Source organism: Pinus tabuliformis, chromosome 1_2, assembly GCF_031772625.1.
Source record: "Pinus tabuliformis cultivar Carrire ecotype Pingquan chromosome 1_2, CPIR1, whole genome shotgun sequence".
NCBI lineage: Eukaryota > Viridiplantae > Streptophyta > Pinopsida > Pinales > Pinaceae > Pinus > Pinus tabuliformis.
The window spans coordinates 1312939081-1312965189 of NC_142298.1; the positions used below are offsets into that span (position 1 = coordinate 1312939081).

The window sequence follows — 26109 nt, forward strand, 5'->3', positions numbered from 1 at the left end:
ATCATAAGCAGAAGTCCTCCTTCTATTAGCAAAACATAAATAGTTAGTGCTCAATTTATTTATTTTTATTTTGTGTTCCTTCTTAATTTGTTCTATTGTAATTTTTCTTTTAATTTTCTTGTTTTGGTTCTTGTTAAATTTTTTGTTGTTATATTTATATTCTTCTTCTTGTTTTTTTCTTTTTTGATTGTTTATATAAAACACTAGTTGGCAAATATAGAATATATCTATCACTATCCATAATGACATTAGATCCAGCACTAAATAGACGAGATCAAAGATTCTGCCTGGTCACATAAGCTATGTCACAAGGTTTGTCGAACTTCAACCTCAAGGTTCGAATTTTGGCGAACCATGAATTTTTGAGGTTCGGCGAACCTCATAGCCATTGACCAAGTCCATAGATCAAAACTCATGACTTCATGTCACAACTCAAGCTTGTAATCTATCCTTGCAGTTTCCCTGTCCATGATAGCACTTTTTATGTTTATTGATGTTGATTTCTTACTAGTATATCCTATATTTCATTTTAAAGTTACTATATATATATATATATATAGAAAATGTATATAGAGGAACCTAATGGCGAACCTCATCCGAATCTCATCAAAAAATTTGAACTCGAACCAAACCTAATCATTGCTGAATCCAAACTCGAACCCAAACAATATGACTTAGCTCATAAGAGATCCCATTAATAATTTCAAGCAATAAATATCCTAGGTCCTGTTGCAAAACATGCTTGGACAGAATGTCAACTTCGTTATTTAATTCTGATAAAGTGGTTTTAATTATTCTCATATAGGTGTCTTATCATTATGAGAGATCTGAGACAAAAAATTGAAGGTTCTTCATGGCATAAAGTGAATTTCAGATCTGTTTTATAAAGTGACAGGACAAATAGGTTTAGAGCATGCACTCACTTTATGATAAAACAACTGTCGTAAAGTGAGTGCATGCTTTTAAACCTATTTGTCTTCTCATTATCAATTGGATAGGAAGCTATTGATATCTTAAAACAATTTTTTAGAAGTTGAATGGGACCAGTTAGTAACTTTAGATTTTAAGAGACTCTGGAATGTATGTACTTGATAAGGAAGGCGATAAGCATCTTTCCTAGTCTTCATTCATAGATTGCCTTAACAAATGCAAGTGAAACTTGACAAGGAGCAACTATTTCCAACAATATATGATTAACCCTTATCACTACTAAATCATAAATGTAAATATTTTGCAGCGTTAGAGGTAGGTAACTGGTCAGAATATTACGTACAATGTCTTTAGTGTAAATTCAAATTAAGATTGTGTAGTTGAAGAAAAAGGAATCTTCATCATGTGAATAATTAAGGGAAATAATTCTGCAAGCTATGCAACTTTACATCTGGAAAGACATCCTGGAACTAGGATAATTAAATACCTCTAGACCATCTCATGAATTTTGAATAGAGAAACATAGGAATCATTTGATATAATCTTTTTCCTTTAAAGTTTACTGGTAATTTGGGCAGGGACATTTGGATTTATTTTTGAAATAGATGGGAATCTGTAGAACTTAAATGTTTTTGACAAACCATATTTGTTGATTTCTGCTTCTATTTTCTATGCCAGGAATACATTCAAATTCTTTTGAAGAAGTTTCCAGACAGTACCAGAGTAGGTGAGTAACTTTTGAAATCTGTATAAATTGATATCTTGTAACTAAATTAGATACAACAATGTTTATACGTGGCCCATTGCTGAACTTGTTCTTCTCATATATATATATATATATATATATACATTTTATCTTTTGGGGGAAGGATAAGATTGCTACTCATGAAGTGAAAACAACTGAGTATGAGGGGAAAACTTCACATGCATATTTTATATATTATAAAAAAGTTATGAGTCACGATATTAACAGATTGTGGATATCAGGTAGGCTGGAAGGAATGTGGTTTGAGGCTAAAGGATCCTGGACACGAGCAGACAAAGTTTACTCAGGCCTATTGGAAGAGCATCCATTGGACCAAGTAAGTTTCCTAACATCACTAATGCTGATTTACATTATTGTATTAGTATTTTCCTACTATTCCCTAGGTCTTATTGTTACATGTATGGTGGTGGTGAGAGCTTTAACCTTAAGCAGTGAATTCTGGAAAGCACTCGACAGTTCAGATGGAAGATGTCACATTCACATATAATACTTTTAAACCAAATATAAGAAAGAAGAAAATTGGGTCCATAACATAGAGGAAGGAAAAAGGAAACTATTATTACCATAATATATAGATCTGAACTAGCATCGATCCATCTTAAGCCTGGCTGTTCTAAGCATGGATAGTTTTATATCTTGATATTTTTTATCCTTCTTGGCGCTTATTAGATCTGCGGTTAAGATGGACCTATGATAGTTGTCTCAGGATGCAATTGAGGTTTTTGAAACACCTTTGGGTGCCAGAAAACATTTTGAGAATGTCTCCAAATGGCAGGAAATGTTTTTGGAAAATGTTTCCTGATATTTTGTTCCCTTCCTATGATTTCAAAAGGAGTGTGTTCCACATTTCTTGTCCTTTCTAGATTATTGTTGTTCTTGTTCATACTCATTTGTTGCTTTTTGTTTCTTGTTTTTGAGTCTCGGACACATAGATGACAAGTATATTTGATAATAAATTCACAACTAAAATAAATGTTGTGAATGTGTGTTTCTTATTTGTAGAAGTGACTCTAATTACTAGGATATTTGTGCCAATGAATACAGATAGTGAGCATAAAGAAAATTTTGCAAAAGATAATGTGTAATCTGAGAGGGGAGTATTTATCACTGTAAATGTGACTTGTGGCTTGGTGATACTGGTTAGGATTCTGGAGAGAGAGAGAGAGAGAATACAACTAAATTTGACTTAGATGCATCAACACCTTGTAAAGAACTCTGTGACACAAGAGAGGAATAAAGGAAATATAGTAATGTCCAAGAGTAACCAAACACAATCAATGGGCTGACAAGGTAAATCTTGTGAAAGGACATCAAAGCAGATTTTTATGAGAGATTAGTGTAAAAATTTCTGTTTTCCCACCCCGGTTTTCAGTTTCTCCTTATTTCTCCCATGTAGTTAAATGCCCATTCCCATAACCATACATTTAACAGACTGAAAAAAATAAATATTGCTGAAAACACAAATTCTGGAAAATTTTCAGAATGCTGGAAATTGCAGAATTAAAAATCAGCAATTAAAAACAGCCATTAAAACACATTAAAACACTGATATTTTTGGTCAACTTGACCCTGGAAAAACCCCCTACAACTCTTGGGGAAAACCAGTTTGAGAGCTCTTCTTTATTTCTGAAAATTGTCTTTTTACAGTGAGAATTATTCAGCAAAAAATCAGCAAGCAAATTTACAACTTATCTCCTTTCCCGTGCCTCACAGCAATCTGGAAATTACAGCAAACATGACAACAATAAATGCTGTACGGCCTCCGTTTTGTGTGCAGAAAAATCAGCAAACTGCTCCTCGATTTTTGTGCAAAAATCTGCCTTTCACTATGTGCTGAATCAGCTGTACAAATCTGCTCAACTGCTGCCTTGGAATGTGTGCCAAGCTACTGTCTCCTTCTCCTCCCTGCTCAGAAATTTCTCTTGCTCTCTTGCTTTCCTTCTCTCAATCTGCTCATGAAAGAATGAATGACCTTTTCCTCCTTTTCCTCCTTTAATATAACTCCAAGTGACTTTTGGGTGATCCAAGTGACTTTTGGGTGATCTCTAAATCCAATGGCTGAAATAGATTTAGATCAATGGTTGAGATTAAATGCTCATTTAAATCTCACTTTCTATTTTTTTAATTCACCCCACTTTAATAAAGACCTACTTAGTCATTTATTTCCAAAGTCACTTTTCCTTTCTAATTTTTCATTGACTTTATAAAAGTCACTTTAAAATTAGACTTAATAACTTTATCACTTAAAGTCACTTTTAAATTAGATTTAACTTTATAAAATTATAAAGTCACTTTAGGAGAAAAATTAAATTCTTTTGGACACTTTTCCCTAGGCCAAAGATCAAAGCCTAAGGGAACCACCTGTCCTCCGGTACCAAATTTCAACACTCCCTCTTACCGAGGAAGGTGTTCCTCACCACACCCATCTTGTCTCTGAAGTAGACATGCTTGCCCCGTGGTAAGGCTTTGGTAAGGATATCTGCAACCTGCTCATCAGTGGAAATATACTCAAGCTTCACAGCTCCCTTCTGAACATAGTCTCTGATGAAATGATATCTGATCCCGATATGCTTTGACCTGTCATGAAATACTGGATTCTCCGTGAGTTTAATGCAACTCTGATTATCACAGTAAATCACTGAAGGTCTCAACGGCTGACCAAATAAGCCAAACAACATCTTGCGAAGCCAGATGGCCTCACAACTAGCTAGACTGGCTGCCATATACTCTGCTTCCGCTGAACTCAGTGCTATTGACTGCTGCTTCCGGCTGAACCATGACACTACTGCTGAACCCAACCCAAAACAACACCCTGAAGTGCTCTTCCTATCAGAAGCACAACCTGCCCAATCAGAATCAGTGTATCCTGCCAATCTCACTCCATCTCCCTGCCTGTAGTCCAGACCATAATCCATTGTCCCCTGCAAGTACCGCAAAATGTGTTTTGCAGCCACCCAGTGAACCTTCCTAGGCTCACACATAAACTGACTCATCGTGTTGACTGCAAAACAGATATCTGGTCTAGTGTTGACCAAATACATCAAGGAACCAATCAGCTGCCTGTACAATGTGGGATCCACCAACTCGGAATCCGAAGCATGAAGCTTCTTCCAGTTGGTGATCATCGGTGTCGACATGGGTCTACAATCCTCCATGTGGAATCTGCTAAGGATGTCCACAATATACTTCCCCTGCCCCAGGAAGAAATGCCCCTCCTCCTGCCACACCTCCAAACCCAAAAAGTAATGCATCAAGCCGATGTCCTTCATCTCAAACTCCGCCGCAAGATCTCTCTTGCAGTGCTCTATGAGTCTCTCTGCACCTGTAATGATCAAGTCATCCACATACAACACCAGAATGAGAGGCTCCTCACCAATCACAATAAAGTAAAGGTTCGGATCTGCCTCACTCTTTGTGAAACCCATCCCCTGCAAGTATGCATCTATCCTGGAGTACCAAGCTCTGGGAGCTTGCTTCAGGCCATAAAGGGCCTTCTTCAATCTGCACACATGGGACTCCTTCCCATGCACCTCAAAGCCTTGTGGCTGCTCAATGTACACCTCCTCCTGTATGAAGCCATTGAGAAATGCGGTCTTCACATCCATCTGGTGGATCTTCCAACCCATCTCTGCTGCTATCGATATAATGGAGCGGATCGAAGTATATCGAGCCACGGGAGCGAAGGTCTCCTCATAATCAACTCCCTCTACCTGGGAGAACCCTCTAGCCACAAACCTCGCTTTGAATTTCTCAATGCTGCCATCTGCAGCATGCTTTACCTTGTAAAGCCATCTGGAAGTAACCACGGATTTGCCCTCAGGCCTCGGCACCACCTCCCAAACATCATTCTTCATGATAGAAGAATACTCCTCCTGCATGGCCTCTCTCCAGACCTGCTGGCTAGCTGCCTCCTCATAGCTAGAAGGCTCAGAGTCAAGGATGCTGGTAACCATCGCCATATAACTACAAAACCTCTCAGGTGGTCTACTCTCTCTGACCGGCCTCTTCGGCTCAGCAACAGATGTGGCATCTCTCAAGGTGTCCTGAAGCCACTTGGGCTTCCTCTTCCCTGAGCGCACTTCTTCCACCGGAGAATGAAACTCCTCCTCCTCATCATCATCAGTAGCCTGAACTCCTGACTGTCTGTCTGTTGTCCTCCTGCCTGCACCTGAACCTGTAGAAGCTGAGGTACCGTGTGAACTGTCCATCAGTGGACTCCCTAGTGAACTGCTCTGTGAACTGCTCTGCATGCTGCCCGGAGCACCACCCCTCTGGCTCGATGAGCCACTGCTCACTGACGGACCTGACATCCTCATAGATGTACCTCCGGATCCTCCTGATCCCTGCTCACTGGATCCCTGCGACTGACTCAACTGCTGTTGAGGGTCTGGCTGATCCAGATACTCTAACTCCCGTGACTTCCTAAAGGCCCTGTCCTCCTCGAACTTCACATCCCGTCTGACAACAACTCTCCTCTGTGCAGGAATGTAAATCCGAAAGGCCTTTGAGGTCTCACTGTAGCCCACAAAGATACCCTTCTCTGCGGTGGGCTCTAGTTTGGTCCTCTTCTCCTTGGGTATATAGGAGTATGTAATGCATCCAAAGATATGAAGATGACCAAGATCAGGCTTCTTCCCAGAGAAAGCCTCCTCCGGAGTCATGTGCCCCAAGGCACGATGCGGACTCCTGTTCTGCAAGTAAACAGCTGTGTTGCAGGCCTCTGCCCACAAGAACAATGGCAACCCCTGATCATGTAACATAGCTTTGGCAGCCTCTATGATGGATCTGTTCTTCCTCTCCGCAACCCCGTTCTGCTGGGGGTTGTAAGGAACAGTGAACTCCCTCCTAATGCCTGCCTCCGCACAATAGTCAACAAACTCTCCAAGGGTGTACTCTCCTCCATTGTCCGACCTCAAGGACTTGATCTTTCGACCTGTCTGAGTCTCCACAAGAGCTCTGAACTCCTGAAATCGCTTGAAGACCTCACTCTTGGTCTTCAAAAAATAAATCCAGGTCCTCCTGGAGTGATCATCAATGAATAAAACATAGTACTCATATCCACTCAAGGAAACATGAGACATCCGACCGCTCCCATCGGAATGAATCAAATCAAGTATCCCCGTCGCTCTGCTGTCACTGCTGGGAAAAGGGGATTTGGCAAACTTGCCCATCTCACAACCTCTGCAAGTATCAAAGTGATCAGTACTGAAATCTGGCACACCTGTAGTGATCTCCCGCAATGTCCTCAAGGCTCCATGATACATATGTCCCATCCTGCGGTGCCAAATCTCACACAGCTCAGAACTGCTAGCTCTGCTGTCGGTACTACTGCTCAATGCCAAAAGGGGCTGAAATGCAAACTTGTACACCTTTGTATGGCGTACACCTATCACTCTAGCTGAATCAGCTGGAGCGCCCCTGGGATACATCAACACCTGTCCTCCCCTGAACAGTACCTCATATCCTCTGTCCTCCAAAGCTGAGACGGATATGAGGTTCTTCCTCATCCCTGGCACATAAAGAACCTCTGACACCTTCAAGGGAGGTTTGGACTCCCTCTGAAATGTCACTGTCCCCACCCCCACTGCTCTAACAACTCTGTCATCACCGAGTACTACCTCAATATCAGTACCACTCTCTGAAAGCTCTGAGAAGTACTCACGGACTCCTGTCATGTGACGTGAAGCCCCACTGTCCACATACCAGATACCTGTAGATGCTCCGCTAATCGAGGGAAAAGCATGCTCCCTCTGAACCTGTGTGGCAGGTGATCCTGCACTAGAGGACTCACATGTAGTGAACGTAAACTCCCGGTCAAAACGACCTGCAAAGTCCTCAATCTCAGCTGAAGCTGCCACGTCCTGGTTCTTTCCCTTCTTCTTCTTCTTCTCCGGACACACAACTGCATAGTGTCCCATCTTTTGACAATTCCAACACTTCACCTTGGAATAGTCCTTCTGTGTGTTCCCCGGTTTACCTTTACCTTTGCCTTTGCCCCCACCACTGCTTGTGGAAGCCTGCTTCTTCCCTTTGCCTTTCTTGCCTCCTGCCACCAGTGCTACATCCTCATCCTGCTCAACTGGCTTGGCTGCCCCAAGCTGTCCTTTCCTGATCTCTGTCTGAATGCAATCATCCCAAAACCTCTCCCATGTGGGAAGGGTCTCACGTGCACAAACCCCATCAACAAAGTTCAACCATGAACGGGGGAGGCCATTCACTGCAATACGCACCAACTCAGTGGATGGAATGACCTCTCCAATCGCTGCCAACTCATCTCTCACATTGGTAATCTTTGTGAGATATCCAGCTGCACTATCATTACCCATCTTAATGTTCTTCAGCTTCTCCTTCAGGACCATCTTCCGGTTCTCATTGGTACTCTGGTAGAGATTGGACAATGCTGTCCACATCTCATGGGCATTGCTCTTTCCTCTCACATGAGGAATGCAATGGTCTTTGATTCCGTCTAGAATCAGCCTCTTACCCTTATTGTTCTTCTTTTTATACTCAGCCAACTGAGTAACATCAGTGGGCACAACAACAGGGTTCTGTGCGGTATGCACCATGATATCCCAGACTTCTGCCTCCTCAAAGATACTCTGCATTCTCTCCTTCCAAACGCTGTAATTTATATGCCCATCCAGCCTATCCTCCACCCTCAATCCCAATGACATCCTGTTGTCCTAAAACTGAAAAAATAGCACTGCTGTAGTAAAGATAAAACCGCTGTTTATGAAAAAATCAGCTTGCTGGAATTTTCTGAGTGAAAAATCAGCAACTGTAATTTTTCCTTTTGCTGTCCCAAACTGCCCTTCAGCACTCAAGCTCTGATACCATGTAAAAATTTCTGTTTTCCCACCCCGGTTTTCAGTTTCTCCTTATTTCTCCCACGTAGTTAAATGCCCATTCCCATAACCATACATTTAACAGACTGGAAAAAATAAATATTGCTGAAAACACAAATTCTGGAAAATTTTCAGAATGCTGGAAATTGCAGAATTAAAAATCAGCAATTAAAAACAGCCATTAAAACACATTAAAACACTGATATTTTTGGTCAACTTGACCCTGGAAAAACCCCCTACAACTCTTGGGGAAAACCAGTTTGAGAGCTCTTCTTTATTTCTGAAAATTGTCTTTTTACAGTGAGAATTATTCAGCAAAAAATCAGCAAGCAAATTTACAACTTATCTCCTTTCCCGTGCCTCACAGCAATCTGGAAATTACAGCAAACATGACAGCAATAAATGCTGTACGGCCTCCGTTTTGTGTGCAGAAAAATCAGCAAACTGCTTCTCGATTTTTGTGCAAAAATCTGCCTTTCACTATGTGCTGAATCAGCTGTACAAATCTGCTCAACTGCTGCCTTGGAATGTGTGCCAAGCTACTGTCTCCTTCTCCTCCCTGCTCAGAAATTTCTCTTGCTCTCTTGCTCTCCTTCTCTCAATCTGCTCATGAAAGAATGAATGACCTTTTCCTCCTTTTCCTCCTTTAATATAACTCCAAGTGACTTTTGGGTGATCCAAGTGACTTTTGGGTGATCTCTAAATCCAATGGCTGAAATAGATTTAGATCAATGGTTGAGATTAAATGCTCATTTAAATCTCACTTTCTATTTTTTTAATTCACCCCACTTTAATAAAGACCTACTTAGTCATTTATTTCCAAAGTCACTTTTCCTTTCTAATTTTTCATTGACTTTATAAAAGTCACTTTAAAATTAGACTTAATAACTTTATCACTTAAAGTCACTTTTAAATTAGATTTAACTTTATAAAATTATAAAGTCACTTTAGGAGAAAAATTAAATTCTTTTGGACACTTTTCCCTAGGCCAAAGATCAAAGCCTAAGGGAACCACCTGTCCTCCGGTACCAAATTTCAACAATTAGATGAAACATCCCTTGAATACAACTATTTTTACATGTGGGTGCCATGAAAAATAACCTTTAAATTTTAAAATTCAACGCATATTAGATTGTAGACTTTATTCATGCACAAAAATTCCATGTTTTGTTAGATAGGAATGAGTTACATGGCATTTATCACGACAAAAGTAGGGAAGCTGTAGAATCTATGCATATATAAGAATTCTACCTTTTGATATTTAGAAACGAGTTACAAGTTATTTATCACAACAAAAGTAGGGAAGTTGACTGTGGTGTGTGTTACTGCTCAAACTAGCAGGGGTCCTAGGAGGGCATCCTAAGGGGACAGCTACTAGGTCAAGGGCAATGATGTAGCAATAGCCCATGTTACCTCAGCTACAGCTCTCTGCTTTTTACAGACTTTCACTGATGGGAGGAGACCCAATAGTAAAGGGAATCACTAGAAGGATGAATCAATGAAGAGAAAATGAGTGATTCCTAAGGCCTATTCGCAAGAGAGACTCAATTGTATGGTTTGCTTGCTTGAGAAGCAAGGTGTAAGGCTCTCTAAGAAGGGCCAAGGGAGTTTCAAGGGCTAGGGTTTGCAAATGAGACTTATCAAGGAGGAACCTAGTCCTAGAAACCCTTGTGAAAACTTGGTTTCCAAATGGTCTTTGTAAAATTATCTTCCAAAAGTTGTGGGACCAAGTGGACCCAAAGTTAGGTCAAGTGGGTGGAGTTGATCAATCAGGGGTGTGCTTGACCTAATTGAGGGGGAGAAGGGGATCAAAGGAGAAATTTTCAATGATTTTAATGCAATGATCCCTATGAGGTCACTAGCCAATGGGAAACCAAGGGCAAGAATTGATCTTCGAGCTAGGGCTTGGAATATCTCGAGATCCCATTGTCAAAATTGCTTCAAATTTGGAGGGCTCCTAGGAGACACAACAACGCAGTAGAGGGCAAGAGATCGAATTTTTTTTATGGGTGAATTGTGAGAAAAATGATGCCCTAGGTCACCTATTGAGGCTAGGCCTAGAAAGAAAGAGAGAAGGTGAGAAAGATGTGCTTTAGAGTGATCACCGGTGGAGGATCAATGCCTAATCCTTTGGGAGAAATGGAGTAAAGGAGATTCCAATGCTTGGGATGATTTCATTTAGTCAAGGAGGCCTATAGAACGATTTCGCATGGCAATTAGGGCATGGGGCAAACAATTCGATATGCAATATATGATGACTTATCAAGATAAAATTTCGACAAAATATCTCTAGCAATATTCACATATTCATACATGGCCCATGACATGATGCAATGCTATAAAAAGACAAATTTCCACAATTTCTCATAAGAAAAGCAATAAATTTCAGCCTAGTATAAGCGAAAATCCCCAACAACATGCATGTGACATAACAGAATGACAAAATATCATTGAAAGAGTACTTACATGTAAGAAAAAGTAATATCCAATCATCATTATATGCCAATAGTGGAGCTGTTAAATTTTGATTAACGTGTTCTTTGCTTAGGACAGTCACTTCAATGATCTACATCAGCCCATGAATTAGTCCATCTTATTTCCATTAGCAATCAAATACATCATCTCATTGACAATAACTGAAGAAAGAACATAAACAATAAATGAGGAAGACAAGCCAAGACAATAGAACACAAGGATATGGCTCAAGCCAGGGAAAAACCCCAAGATGGGGAAAACCCTTGATCAAATCTTCTTATCAAATGATCAACAGAGAGAGAGAGTACAAGAATTCATAGTCAAAATTGACTTGCTGGTGTAGAGATCCAATAGTACAACACTTAGATAAATAGATGGCTCAAAATGCAAAGCTGATGACAAACTGTTGTAGAAGCTTGATCAAGTTAGGGTTACATTCAGTCCACCACAGTCTCACATAACAGGATCAAAACACCTCCTTTTGACTGCTTCAATCTCAGTGAAAACACCTGTCACTCTTTGCTGCCCTTCACGTCCTTTCTCAATACTGTTATAGGCCTTCACAATGACCCTACAACAATCTGATTGCTACAGCAAGGAAGATCGATCTTCTAACCAAAGAAAATACCCCTAATCACTGTGCTGCTCCTTGGAGTGACTGCAGCAAGGGTATGTGAGCCTACCTAGCCTTCTCGGCCCACTCAAACAGTCCCTCCACTTGACTGTTACCTGCAATAAGGACTGCGGCCTCCTTTTAATGACAACGGCTCAGAAAGGGAGGCCCTAACCGAGGCCTTTCATCCATCAAACAATATGCCAACTGCTACAGGTTCAACTCCTACCTGCGGCCTTAGGATAGAGGCAAAATCCCACACAAATATGCATAGAAGATATGTGTAACATGCCTCTAGACTGCCCAGCTGGTGCGGCTTCATCTCCACAGTAAACTCAGATGATTTGCTCTCAAAATGATGCCCTATCTCAAGCTCAGACCCATGGCAATACACCAGTCCTTCTGCGGCCTTCAGTCTTGTGGAAGATAAGCCACAACTCATCTCAAAACAACCCAGAACTATACCCATAACCTCGGCCTGTGCATCTGATCGTTTCAGCCCCAAACAGTCTTCAAGAGGTGCTCCAACAACCCTCTTCTGCCTTCGCTGAGTTTGCCTCTAATCTGCGGCCAAAACAAAGATTAACCCCTCCAAGTGCGAGCTCCAAAATACTCAAGAAAATATGTGTAATGAGGTTGGAATCCTCCTCTATTTATATAAATCGTGGTGGGTGAAGAGACACGTCGCTTGGGCTTCATGAGCCTACATAAGTTTGCTGGCCAACCTTGACAATTTGTCCATAATGAAAATAAATTCATAATTCCATTTGTACATGTAAGAATGGGATGATCTTTAGATCAATCCTACACCTCTCGGAGAGAGGAGTCCAAGAAAAATATGAGCTGCCTCATATGACTTGTCCAATTTGAAGTTTGGCCCTAGTTGCCGAATTTAACAGGAGCTCCAAGACAAAAATGAAGAGATAGAAACATCAAAATTCATCCATTCATCCAATTTTGTCCTCCAAAGAGAATAGCGAAAATCCCACAAGAGGGAATGATCCAATCCAAGTCATGATGATCAAAAGGATTCATCACACTTGTATCTATACACTTCCTAATGAATTTGATTTAGCTAATTATGCCTAATTTAGCACCTCAAATAAAATAATGTGCATAATAACAAAACTTTTGGTGACAAACCCACCGAATAGATCAATAATGTAAAGATAAGTCTCTCAAGAGGGTCGAATGATCAACAAGTGAGTTGTTGGGCTTTTAAGGAGGCCCGATGAAGTCCAAGGGGTGTCATAATGAAGAAATGGACTCCAAACATAGTGGACAAGGGTTGGCAACTTGGCCCCTTATTATCCAATCAAGAACCCGTTGTGCTCCCAAGTGGGTGTGGGGGCATAGGGACATCCTCATGGGTCTTCAATTGGATCAAATATGCCTATAGACCATCTGTAAGGGTTGGAGTGACGACATAAGCCCTCTCTCTATAGTGGGAGGCATCTTGGAACACTTGCCAATTGTATGGTACAAATTTGGCACTGGGTGGGCATGGTGGACCAAGTGCATTATCTTCATCCAAAAGGTGGAGCACGAGCAATCAGTGAACGCTGCTGGGAATCCATGAAGTAATATTTGCTATGGTGGAGGCCCATGGCTCTCAACACTCACCTTACAAGTGCCAATGTGGTCCTCTGGAGGGATATGACCACGTCTAGGGAGACCAAGCCCCAAATGAAGACCCACCTGCAATGCTGCATAAGATCCAATGCGTCCCCTTACCCTCCAATACAAAAATCATTAAAATAATCAAGTAATAATGCTTACAAATCATGGGATCAATGGGGCACTTCAAGGTGGCATGCCCTTCCATAGTGGGCTTTGGCATGTACAAGTGTCTCCAAGATCAATAGGGGGTTAACCAAGGACTCTATTAGGTGGTTTCAACCTCTAAAGGGGGTGGCATGTCCATAGTACATCCTTTAAAAGGTAGGTGGCAAGTGATATAATAATGGAATGGAGTGGGGGATTAGGGGAATCATCTAGACCACATGTCAAGATGAATGGGTAACCATCATAAGGGAAGCCCACACCTGGGTATATGAGTGTAGGATGGAGCAAATCCTGGTACATGAGTTACCTCGACCTTTGTTTTTCCACCCTTCTTCATATGCCTTTTACCTTTGATTGATTTTTCTTCATAACTGCTTGGGGCTCCATTGGATGGAGAGCATGTTGTGTAATATGCAGCAATGGATACCTCCCCGAGGTGGGGCAGTTCATCACCCACCAGGGGTTGGGAAAATCATGGGTTCCTTAATGATGGAAAGGGGTTTATCTAGGGCCCGTAGGAACTAGAGTGATGGCCATAGATGTCTCGACCATCTTTTGCATTTTGTGGTACGTTTCCTATTGTGAGTGGCCAAATTATGCTGTTTATTTTCTTTTTAGCTGCATCGACCTCTGGGGCATCGTTCCAGGCCCCACCCAAGGTGTGGACAAGGGGAGGGGGAGGCTGACCCTATGTGGACCTAGTGGACATATGTGGACCCGGAAGGGAACAAAGATGAATGGGTATCAAATGAGTGGAAAGGGAGTAACGTGGGTGGTGTCGTGAAATGGGGCCACGCAACCAAAATCAAAATTTCCCATGTAGTGCCAACCCTAGAGCTAATGGCCAGTAGATGAGATCCCACGGGACTAGGATATGATGGTAACCACGAAATCGGGAAATGGATACAAGAATACAAACTGAACCCACTCTTTTTGCTGAATCGCCTCACCAATTCAAGCCCAAAAGTGCCCATGATAAGTAAGGAAAACTACGCAACTATATCAATGAAAAGCCATACCTTTGGGTTCGGGAGGTCCACCTTCAAACATACATTCATAACAGATGGGCGAAGAACCACATGGTTAGCTCAGGTGGTAGAGAAAATGGCACATCGAGCTATTTGGGGGCTGCAAGGGGCTGCCAGCTGAGGACCATGTAGGAGAAATTTTTTCTCCCATATACACTACCCACAGGTGGTGGGTAACAATGTGCATGAGCATGGAAGCAATAATGTATGCTTTGTAAAGAATCCCACTTGTTAAGGTCTTAAGGCAGTCAATGAGTCACATATGGAGATAAGTATACAGAAAGAATGTTCAAATAAACAGAATGGAGAAACAGACACAAGCACCCAACAAAGGGATTGGGAAAAAAGAATGCCTTTCTCAAAACTATGACTATCATTATATTATGCATGATTTTTGGAAAAGTAACTAGGTTCGGTCTTCATAATTATCATTGTACTTATGCATGTAAAAGCAAAAAGAAGAAAAATAAATTATGATTATTATGTTTATTTCTAGTCAAGGCATGTTCTTCATGTTTTTAGGATTTATTGAGTCAGTGAATTGTAATCGAGTCAAAGTCCTATTTGGATTTCTTGTAAAGAAAAAAGGAAAAGAATTAAAAGAAATGTAATTTGGGTCAATTCACCTTAAGAAGCCAAGTCGGCTCTCTAGGATGACTTAATCGGGTTATATTCAACAGTTCTTAAGTTCATTTGTGGAGTCACCAGATGAGTAAATTAATCTATCGTACAGTTATGAAGTAACACACTGTATAGAAGATAACATTGCTTGGTGTTTGTTTGAGACAGAATTATTTTGTAGAGGCTGTGTAACTACAGAGACTCCTATAGTCCATAGGTTGGTGATTAACTTGGTTTATAACTAATTTGCTTGGAGGCAATGAGTTGAGTGATTTGTTGACCCAACCAAGGTGGGGTAAATGATGATGTGGAATATTGCTCCATGCTTGACGGACTCCTCCCTGTTTAAGTATGGAAGCTAGGGAGAGCAGAAAAGTGTTGAGCTGAATGTTTGTCAAGTGTGTGAGAAAGTCCCCTGAGTTGTCTGAAGAGGTGCTAATGGAGCCAAGGGTTGTGAGGCCAACCCCAAATGAATGCAAGGATCACGGGTTATATTCAACAATTCTTAAGTTCATTTGGGGAGTCACCAGATGAGTAAATCAATCTATCGTACAGTTATGAAGTAACACACTGTATAGAAGATAACATTGCTTGGTGTTTGTTTGAGACAGAATTATTTTGTAGAGGCTGTGTAACTACAGAGACCCCTATAATCCATAGGTTGGTGATTAACTTGCTTTATAACTAATTTGCTTGGAGGCAATGATTTGAGTGATTTGTTGACCCAACCAAGGTGGGGTAAATGATGATGTGGAATATTGCTCGATGCTTGAAGGACTCCTCCCTGTTCAAGTATGGAAGCTAGGGAGAGCAGAAAAGTGTTGAGCTGAATGTTTGTCAAGTGTGTGAGAAAGTCCCCTGAGTTGTCTGAAGAGGTGCTAATGGAGCCAAGGATTGTGAGGCCAACCCCAAATGAAAGCAAGGATCATGGGTTATATTCAACAATTCTTAAGTTCATTTGTGGAGTCACCAGATGAGTAAATTAATCTATCGTACAGTTATGAAGTAACACACTGTATAGAAGATAACATTGCATGGTGTTTGTTTGAGACAGAATTATTTTGTAGAGGCTGTGTAACTACAGAGACTCCTATATTCCATAGGTTGGTGATTAACTTGGTTTATAACTAATTTGCTTGGAGGCAATGAGTTGAGTGATTTGTTGACCCAACCAAGGTGGGGTAAATGATGATGTGGAATATTGCTCCATGCTTGAAGGACTCCTCCCTGTTTAAGTATGGAAGCTAGGGAGAGCAGAAAAGTGTTGAGCTGAATGTTTGTCAAGTGTGTGAGAAAGTCCCCTGAGTTGTCTGAAGAGGTGCTAATGGAGCCAAGGATTGTGAGGCCAACCCCAAATGATAAGTAAGGAAAACTACGCAACTATATCAATGAAAAGCCATACCTTTGGGTTCGGGAGGTCCACCTTCAAACATACATTCATAACAGATGGGCGAAGAACCACATGGTTAGCTCAGGTGGTAGAGAAAATGGCACATCGAGCTATTTGGGGGCTGCAAGGGGCTGCCAGCTGAGGACCATGTAGGAGAAATTCTTTCTCCCATATACACTACCCACAGGTGGCGGGTAACAATGTGCATGAGCATGGAAGCAATAATGTATGCTTTGTAAAGAATCCCACTTGTTAAGGTTTTAAGGCAGTCAATGAGTCACATATGGAGATAAGTATACAGAAAGAATGTTCAAATAAACAGAATGGAGAAACAGACACAAGCACCCAACAAAGGGATTGGGAAAAAAGAATGCCTTCCTCAAAACTATGACTATCATTATATTATGCATGATTTTTGGAAAAGTAACTAGGTTCGGTCTTCATGATTATCATTGTACTTATGCATGTAAAAGCAAAAAGAAGAAAAATAAATTATGATTATTATGTTTATTTCTAGTCAAGGCATGTTCTTCATGTTTTTAGGATTTATTGAGTCAGTGAATTGTAATCGAGTCAAAGTCCTATTTGGATTTCTTGTAAAGAAAAAAGGAAAAGAATTAAAAGAAATGTAATTTGGGTCAATTCACCTTAAGAAGCCAAGTCGGCTCTCTAGGATGACTTAATCGGGTTATATTCAACAGTTCTTAAGTTCATTTGTGGAGTCACCAGATGAGTAAATTAATCTATCGTACAGTTATGAAGTAACACACTGTATAGAAGATAACATTGCTTGGTGTTTGTTTGAGACAGAATTATTTTGTAGAGGCTGTGTAACTACAGAGACTCCTATAGTCCATAGGTTGGTGATTAACTTGGTTTATAACTAATTTGCTTGGAGGCAATGAGTTGAGTGATTTGTTGACCCAACCAAGGTGGGGTAAATGATGATGTGGAATATTGCTCCATGCTTGACGGACTCCTCCCTGTTTAAGTATGGAAGCTAGGGAGAGCAGAAAAGTGTTGAGCTGAATGTTTGTCAAGTGTGTGAGAAAGTCCCCTGAGTTGTCTGAAGAGGTGCTAATGGAGCCAAGGGTTGTGAGGCCAACCCCAAATGAATGCAAGGATCACGGGTTATATTCAACAATTCTTAAGTTCATTTGGGGAGTCACCAGATGAGTAAATCAATCTATCGTACAGTTATGAAGTAACACACTGTATAGAAGATAACATTGCTTGGTGTTTGTTTGAGACAGAATTATTTTGTAGAGGCTGTGTAACTACAGAGACCCCTATAATCCATAGGTTGGTGATTAACTTGCTTTATAACTAATTTGCTTGGAGGCAATGATTTGAGTGATTTGTTGACCCAACCAAGGTGGGGTAAATGATGATGTGGAATATTGCTCGATGCTTGAAGGACTCCTCCCTGTTCAAGTATGGAAGCTAGGGAGAGCAGAAAAGTGTTGAGCTGAATGTTTGTCAAGTGTGTGAGAAAGTCCCCTGAGTTGTCTGAAGAGGTGCTAATGGAGCCAAGGATTGTGAGGCCAACCCCAAATGAAAGCAAGGATCATGGGTTATATTCAACAATTCTTAAGTTCATTTGTGGAGTCACCAGATGAGTAAATTAATCTATCGTACAGTTATGAAGTAACACACTGTATAGAAGATAACATTGCATGGTGTTTGTTTGAGACAGAATTATTTTGTAGAGGCTGTGTAACTACAGAGACTCCTATATTCCATAGGTTGGTGATTAACTTGGTTTATAACTAATTTGCTTGGAGGCAATGAGTTGAGTGATTTGTTGACCCAACCAAGGTGGGGTAAATGATGATGTGGAATATTGCTCCATGCTTGAAGGACTCCTCCCTGTTTAAGTATGGAAGCTAGGGAGAGCAGAAAAGTGTTGAGCTGAATGTTTGTCAAGTGTGTGAGAAAGTCCCCTGAGTTGTCTGAAGAGGTGCTAATGGAGCCAAGGATTGTGAGGCCAACCCCAAATGAATGCAAGGATCATGAGTGAGGTTTATTATGGGCAAAAGAATTTGTGAAGGCAGTATGGAGATTGTTTCAAAAGAGTCACAACATGTCCACAACACTGATGAAGCGCTGTGAAGTGGGCCTGTAATGGTCTGGAGTGTTGCAAGGATCCATGTAACTTGGAATATTCCAACAACAACAAAACTTCAGAGACTGTCAACACTAGAATGGGTTGCAGTTGATGTTCTTGTATAGTTGTTGTGGTTGTGTTTGTTCACAAGATTTCTCCTAGTTGCCTTTAGTGGAACATTGTTACAATGCTTGTGATTTTCCAGAGAAGTGTGATTGACTGAAACGGAAGTTGCAAGGATATGATTTTGAGAATTAACGGTTGCAGTAGGTGTAGCAATTATGTGCTCAATTGTTAGAGAAGCGGGCCCTAAAGGAAGAGTATTAAATTTTTGCTTGTAAGTTGTGATATGTGGAAAATGTCTAAGAGCTAGTATAACTTTTTGCCGTTGAGGTTATTATTAGAAGTGTTACACTAAGAATTGCTGGTGTTGTTCTATGAATTGCTAGAACATGCTTTACATCTATTGCATTATCTGCAAGTTCAAATGAAGTCATTGGTGATGCTGACATTGCAAGTATTTGACTTGTTTTGTGATGACACTCACATTATTTTGTTGGAACATGTGTTGGAAATACTTAGAGGGGGATGAATCCGTATTTTCTTTAATTTTAACACAATCGGTTAGATTCCTTTAGACATTCAAAGCATCAAAACAAACAAGAGACATGATCACATCATATAGAATCAGGGTTGCGGGGGAGCGCCCTCCCCCGAATCCGCTCCCTAATTTTTTTTTTTACTCCCTATTTTTTTTTGCATTTTTTTGTTGTTGTTGTTGTTGTTGCAAACACATTCCAAACACACTTTTTTTTCAAAGAAACAATAAGTTTTGAGTGGGGAAGCTTAATGATCAAGCCTATGGCCCTAGTATTAGTGACATTCTCCTTTATCTTTCATTTTCTTCCATCATTTTACTTAAATTTTTAACATTACCATAAAATGACTTGGGATGTTTGAGAGTGGTTCCGACCTCATTGGATTTCATATGGAGAAAGTAGAATTTTAGATCTTACTCAAAATCCAACAAACTTGTCAGTTTTTCAGGATTTCAGGATTGGGGGGATTGCAGTATTCGGTAAATTCGTTAGAATTGATTTTCTCTTCCCACAAATACGACTAATAAATTGAATTTTTTAACCTGTTCTCTTGACATGTGCCATTAATCTAGCCAACATAATATTGCCACATCATCTGTTTAGGGATTTTGACCACAAGATGGGTGCATCATCTTTGACTGGGCATATCTCTCAAACTGTGAGGGCCCATGAAGCGCTGCACATATCAACAAAAATGGCATGACGAGGAGAATCCAATGATGATGGTCTCCAAAGCGAAGTCATTGATCTACTTCTTCAAAATCTCCAACAATTGCTGGGTACGATCATCTTCCAAGAAATCCTAACCCTAGAGCTAGGGTTTCATCAATGTTTCATCTCATCGATGCATGCCACTGATGACATCAATGATGATATCCTGCTCCTGCTTTGACATCAGTGACAACGTACTCAACAACATGGAAATTGTTCCTTTGTCGTGGGGAACGGTAAAGTATCAAATTAGTAATTCTTCACAAATCTTGTGACAAAACAAATAATCTTGGACAAAAAACTTGAAATATGGAAAAAACAATTAAGTTCACCTCTTTCTTTCTTCCTGCAAGATAAAGAATAATGCTTTTTGTTGAAAAATTTGCAAGAGCATCTTTATAAACAATCTGTTGCTACCTCAATCACTTTGAAGGTGCCAATGCAGTCTGTGATAATGTCATGGGGGAGTGCTAGAGGCTGAGGCTGTGAAGAAGAATCTAGTAATGGAAGTCTGCATGTGAGATGATGGCTCTTCAGCTGCTCCTAAATTGCAAGGTGTGATTTGAATTTCTTTTGCCTTTGACATGACTGAGTGAAGGCCTTGGTGGGCAAGATAGCTGAAGCCTGGGATTTTCGCTATGTGGGATTTTCGCTCCTGTCGAATGTGTTACTAAGATTGTGGAAATAGTACAACAATGAGATTGCAATATGCTGGTGAGGGTGGTGGAGGAGATATGTAAAAAAACAACAGAGGGCAAGTTGTGGGGTGATACTGCTGTAGAAGAGGTTGAGAGGAATGTGGAAAGTAGCCTTCAAAGCATGGTGCTTTTGTAGAATGAGATTGGCCTTTGCTGAGTAAAGGCAGAGATGCAAACAAAGTGATTGATTTGGGTGTGGTTGTGTTGAGAGAAATGTTATGAAGGGTTTGGTGTGGCATTAGAAGACAGTAGGCCGAATGGGCAAAGAAAAGGTGATGTATGCAGTGGATACGAGACCCTGTGAGCATATGGAATAAATATTGAAACAGAGTGTTCTGGCAATGTACAATTAGTTTTGAGGATGTTGACACCACTGTGGGAGAGACTGCCCTGTAAAAGTAAACAAAAAAATAGTAATAATGAAATTATCATGAACAAAAGTAAAGTAAAAACCATATTTATATTAAAAAATCTCAGTCCACTGAGAGGCTCATTCATTGTCCCTGACCACTATAAACTCTGCCACAATCTTGATAGCCCGACTCCACATTTGTTCCAGTGATTGTAGCAAGCATGGATGGACATCAGAGGGTTAATTTTCCCGAGTATGGAAATGGTGCTTTTCTGTGTTGCACCCAAGCTATCGAAATGTGGTCGTTCTGTAATGCACCCAAAGGTATGGATATGTAATAAATCTTTAATGCATCCAAGACAACATTGACATATGGACATTAAAGAATTGAAGTCATTGGTTGGAACATGTGGCGGTTGGATACAATTGGGAAGTTGTCCATAAATGGATGGAAAAGCCATAAAGTTTCAACTCTTTGCAGGCTGGCAAGATGTCTACTGTCAAGAAACCCTGGGTAAGGCATGTATGGGGATGCCAGATCTCTTAGACATGCATTGCTTCATGCACAATCAAGAATAGAAGGTCATTTTACTGGATATATGCACATGGCTGAATTTGAATTTATTTTTGGGTAAACCTTTAATCTGCTGAAGTGTTTATCACTTTCTGTAAAGTAAAAAGGTATCTATACTTGATTCTGAATTAATTTTTGCGCACTTGAATTAGCTGTAAATTACTGCTGCATTTGGGCCATGGTATTATATTGGTGGTTCTGTCAGTTTGCTAGTTAAAGGTGTTTACCGTGGCTGATCCTGAACATTTACATCAATGTTATCAGAACTGAAAAACCTTGTGGACCGGGAACTAGTCGGAACCAGAAAAAAACTGGTTTACCAAAAACACAAAATATTCATATTTTAAAGAAAAAACAGATATATTCATGTGCATCCATATGAGTCCAAACCATTTATACACAAATATACAGAAGTTCTCATGTATCTAGCAATTAATAGTGCATATAACCAAAATAGCCCTTAGTGCAAAACATCGCTGAATCAAAAAAGTTACCAACATCAAGAAGCAGGCTCTAAAAGACCTTTATAGTCCAAAATAACATGATAGATCATAGTATGATACTACAGTCTACAATACTACAGGCTACAAGCCTACAACTACAACAAATCAATGATTAATCATCATCAGAATCATCATCGTGATCCTCCTCCTCATCCTAGCCTTGACGCTGCTATTGGTGCTTCTGATATATCTGCCTCTACATCTTGTGGAGGTGGGTCGAAGTCCAACCAAGAACGGTCTTTATTGTCAATCGCTGGTGTTTGACTCTCCACAACCCATTCTGATGTTGGATCAAAGTCAGCCAAGACAATGTTGCTTGATTCATGGATTTTATTCAGCAATTGGTTGCGCTTCAACCTAAGGTTGTACTGAACAAAAACCATGTCATTCAACCGTATTTGCTCCAAACGGTTCCTCTTCTTAGCGTGTATATGCTCGAATGAACTCCAATTCTGCTTTTTTTACACCCTGAAGCACTACATGTGTGGCTCAATATTCGAATTGCAAATTTTTGCAATTGAGGGCATTCACCACCAAATTGTTGCCACCAATAAGCTGCAAAAAATGTGGAATGAAAAAAAAGTATTAGCAAATGAATTTGAAAGGTGAAACTTGGACTCAATTGCAAATTCAAATGAGTAATATAAGAATTTGCAAATTTTGACAGTTCTTACCTAAGGGACTCTTTGCTCTAATTTTACAACCATAGAAATTCCAAAGGTACCAATACTCTCACTGAAATTCAAGAGCTTGTTATGAATCTAATCTTGAGTCTTAGAATCTGGGACCATGCACTCAATGCATTTATACAATCCCCCTAATACCTCCCCCTAGTAGCCAGTTGCATGTAAAGGTCTATGGAGTTGTTTGTTCCATCTTTCATCAATGATTCTCCATAGAGGAATGTACTTTTGTCTTTTATCTCCATATTTTGCGTTTATTTGTTCTTTGGTCCGATCCATGGCCTCATAAGCAAAACCCATGGTAGGTTTGTCACTATCCACCATCCGCAAAACTCTGACAAGATGTTAAAATTGGCAACTAGAGCCAAATTCCACCATGGGACAACTTATTTGATGGAGATGATGATTACATTGGATTCCTTTTTTCGAGAGGTCCAAGATTGATATAAATATCATCTCATTCGGACAAGTAGAAGTGTGGTTTTAAATTTATGATTGTTCAGGTCGACCTTAGCTAAATTTAGGCTCAAGAATCCCAATGGATGTGTCTCTTCATCCACAACGAAGTGTAGAAATAGAAGTGACCTCACACTTGATTCGGAGATCCATCACTCGCACATTCTTCTCTCTCTCTTCATCAGATTGGATCGTGCAGCTTTCGGTAGCCTCTCTCTCTCACATGTGCGGCTAGGAGGACAGGATTTATGGGAAAAAATCATAGGCCAAATGTCAGACAGTTTGACTAGCTTTGATCGAGGAGATTTTGACCAGTTTTGACTGTGGTTTTTTGGGCAAAATTTTTATTTCCTTTGGCCGTATTGACTGGCACATAAATCAAAGTTTTTTGTGTTGTTTGACCCGCGTTGACGCAACCCTGTTTGATCGCAGAGTTGACCGAAGTTTTTTGTGACTGTTTTGGGTTGCCTGGTCAAAAAGAAGTGGAAATAAGTCATTATGTCACATTCAATGAAGATTCCGCCCTTGGAAAAGTCAGAGATATTCATATCCCTAGGAAGGATAATGATGATGTTAATTTTTGGTATGTTCTATGCTTATGCTTAAGAGCAATTTACTTCAATTTTCTTATTAGTCCAATACCAATATCCAGATTAGTAATCACATCAGCATGATAGTAAAATGCAGCTAGAACATAAACATAAACAATAGAAGACAAGCAAAGGCAAGAGGACACAAGATGTGGCACCAACTAGGGACAAACCCCAATGCGGGGAAACCCTTGATCAATTCTTCTTATATTCTTCAATAGTTCAACAGAGAGAGAGAGAGATAGTACAAATATATAAATCTGATATTTTATGACAACAGTAGTAAAGCCTAGATCAGAAATGTCAATGCTGATCAAACAGGATGGAAATCTTTCTCTAAGTGACTTGGTCAAGCCCAGTCAACTTCAGCCTCCAACAGTTAGCTCAATCAGCCCAAACACTGCTCATAGTTCTGATTTGATTCTGCTTGATTGCTGTTCTGGTTAGGGCACTTGCAACAACCCTAAACTTCTTTGACAGTCTCCAAACAGTGGTAAGAGAGCTGCAACATACCCTTGAGTAACTCTTCTTTGATATGGCACACCCTTGATTGCCCTACGCAACCCTTGCTATGGTGCTATGGCCTGCGGCCTAGCACATAGCAACCCTTGTAGCAAACATCCCCAAAATAGTGTCCAAACACCATCAACACAACAGTATAAGCCTACAAGAACTCGACTTAACGGTCAACTCCTTCTAGCAACCAATCCGCGTATGTATCTAACCCTACGCTGATCTAGTATAAGTCTTGAGGGAAAACTTCTTCAACGCACTGCTTCTCCTTATGACTGCGGATTCCCAGCCTTGCTAACAGTCGTTAACTCATGCTTTAGAACTCCCTTATTTGTCACGCCGTCACCTACAACACACATAGATTTTCACGCTGTCCATCTAGGCTTCTTCACGCTTATGTTAAGGCTCCTTTCTTGTTGCGGATTAGGGCCTTCCTTTTGTTGCGTATAGGGCTCCTCTTGATTGCGGCTAGGGCTCCTCTTGATTGCAGCTAGGACCTTAGATCTTTCTTTCCACCACGTCTTCCTTGTGAGAAGACAAACCCAAACAAGTGGAGAAAGAGATCATGAGATGACGTGCTCCTCAAATGAATTGAGGTCTCCTCTATTTAAATGCAACGTTGAGGATGAGTTGGGGGGTAAAAGTGCTTGTTTTGCTTGCTAGCCGACCTTGACAAATTGTCAATAATACAAATAAATTCATATCTCCATAAATACATGTCGGAATCGAAGGATCTTTAGATCAATCCTACACCTCTTGGAGAGGGGAATCCAAGAAAAATATCGACTATCATAAATAAGGTGACCCATATGGAGTTTGGCCCTAGTTGCCGATTTTAACACTCCCTCTCAACTAGGGAGAACTCCATCTGCTAATCCATCTGCCATATGGTACTATCTCTGTCAGCAATGCACTGCTCTGCTCTGCCTAACCATGAAGAAGAAGTGATCGTGAATGTATCATACCATTATCTACTGACCCAAAGTCAGTCCCAGATAAAAGAGAGTGTCTCATACCACTCTTATTGACACGAAGTCAGTTCCAATGAAGAGAGTGTGTCATACCACTCTTACTGACCCGAAGTCAGTTCCAATTGATCCCAGATCAATATCATCCTAGCATAGGGAGTACGATAGTACACGATGCGTCCATTGGTAGTACTATGGTCCCTATCCTCATTTCCCTACTCATTGGCCAAATGAGAGGTACTTCCCATGAGTCCCAGACTGCATGGGTAGGATGTCTCAGCAGGAGAAGGATGAACCACTCATCCTGCCTACATGTTGCCATGGGGTATCATAGGGGAAGGCTAAACCACTCACCCAAAACACAACAAATCACTAGGGGAACGCTGGACCACTCACCCTATGATTGTGTCTCAGCAGGAGAAGGATGAACCACTCATCCTGCCTACATAGCAAACCACTAGGCGAAGGCTGAACCACTCACCTATGGTTTCTCATCGCTCCAAGAAGTACCCCAAGCCTCCCGGAGCTCCCAGAGCTCAATATCCATATCATACAAGACCCTCAGGAGAGGGTCTCTCCACGACTCGTAGTCGTTCTCGGAAAGTCAAGAATTTGATCTTTCCCAGGGGCTTCGTTAGAATATCGGCGACCTACTCATCAATTCCAATGTGATGGAGCCTTATTGCTCCTCGTCGTACCATATCCCGGATAAAGTGGTACCTGATGTCTATGTGCTTGGAGCGATCATAGACAGAGGATCACGGTGGTATCTAGCACGTGTCCAAACAACCTACTAAAGAGCTTCCTCAACTAGACAGCTTCACAAGAGGCCATACTCATAGCTATGTATTCGGCCTTAGCGGTGCTCAAAGCAACCGACTTCTGCTTCCTTCTCATCCAGG

General features: G+C 40.7%; 1 protein-coding gene across 1 annotated transcript in view; it reads left to right on the top strand.

Annotated features, from left to right (window-relative positions):
* LOC149211037 (uncharacterized) overlaps nucleotides 1-26109 on the top strand; it is a 129893-nt gene that overhangs the window by 41302 nt on the left and 62482 nt on the right. The window contains exons 3-4 of the mRNA XM_089396878.1: nucleotides 1609-1657; nucleotides 1918-2012. Of these exons, the coding sequence (XP_089253004.1) occupies nucleotides 1609-1657; nucleotides 1918-2012 (144 nt within the window). The remainder of the gene's footprint in view (nucleotides 1-1608; nucleotides 1658-1917; nucleotides 2013-26109) is intronic.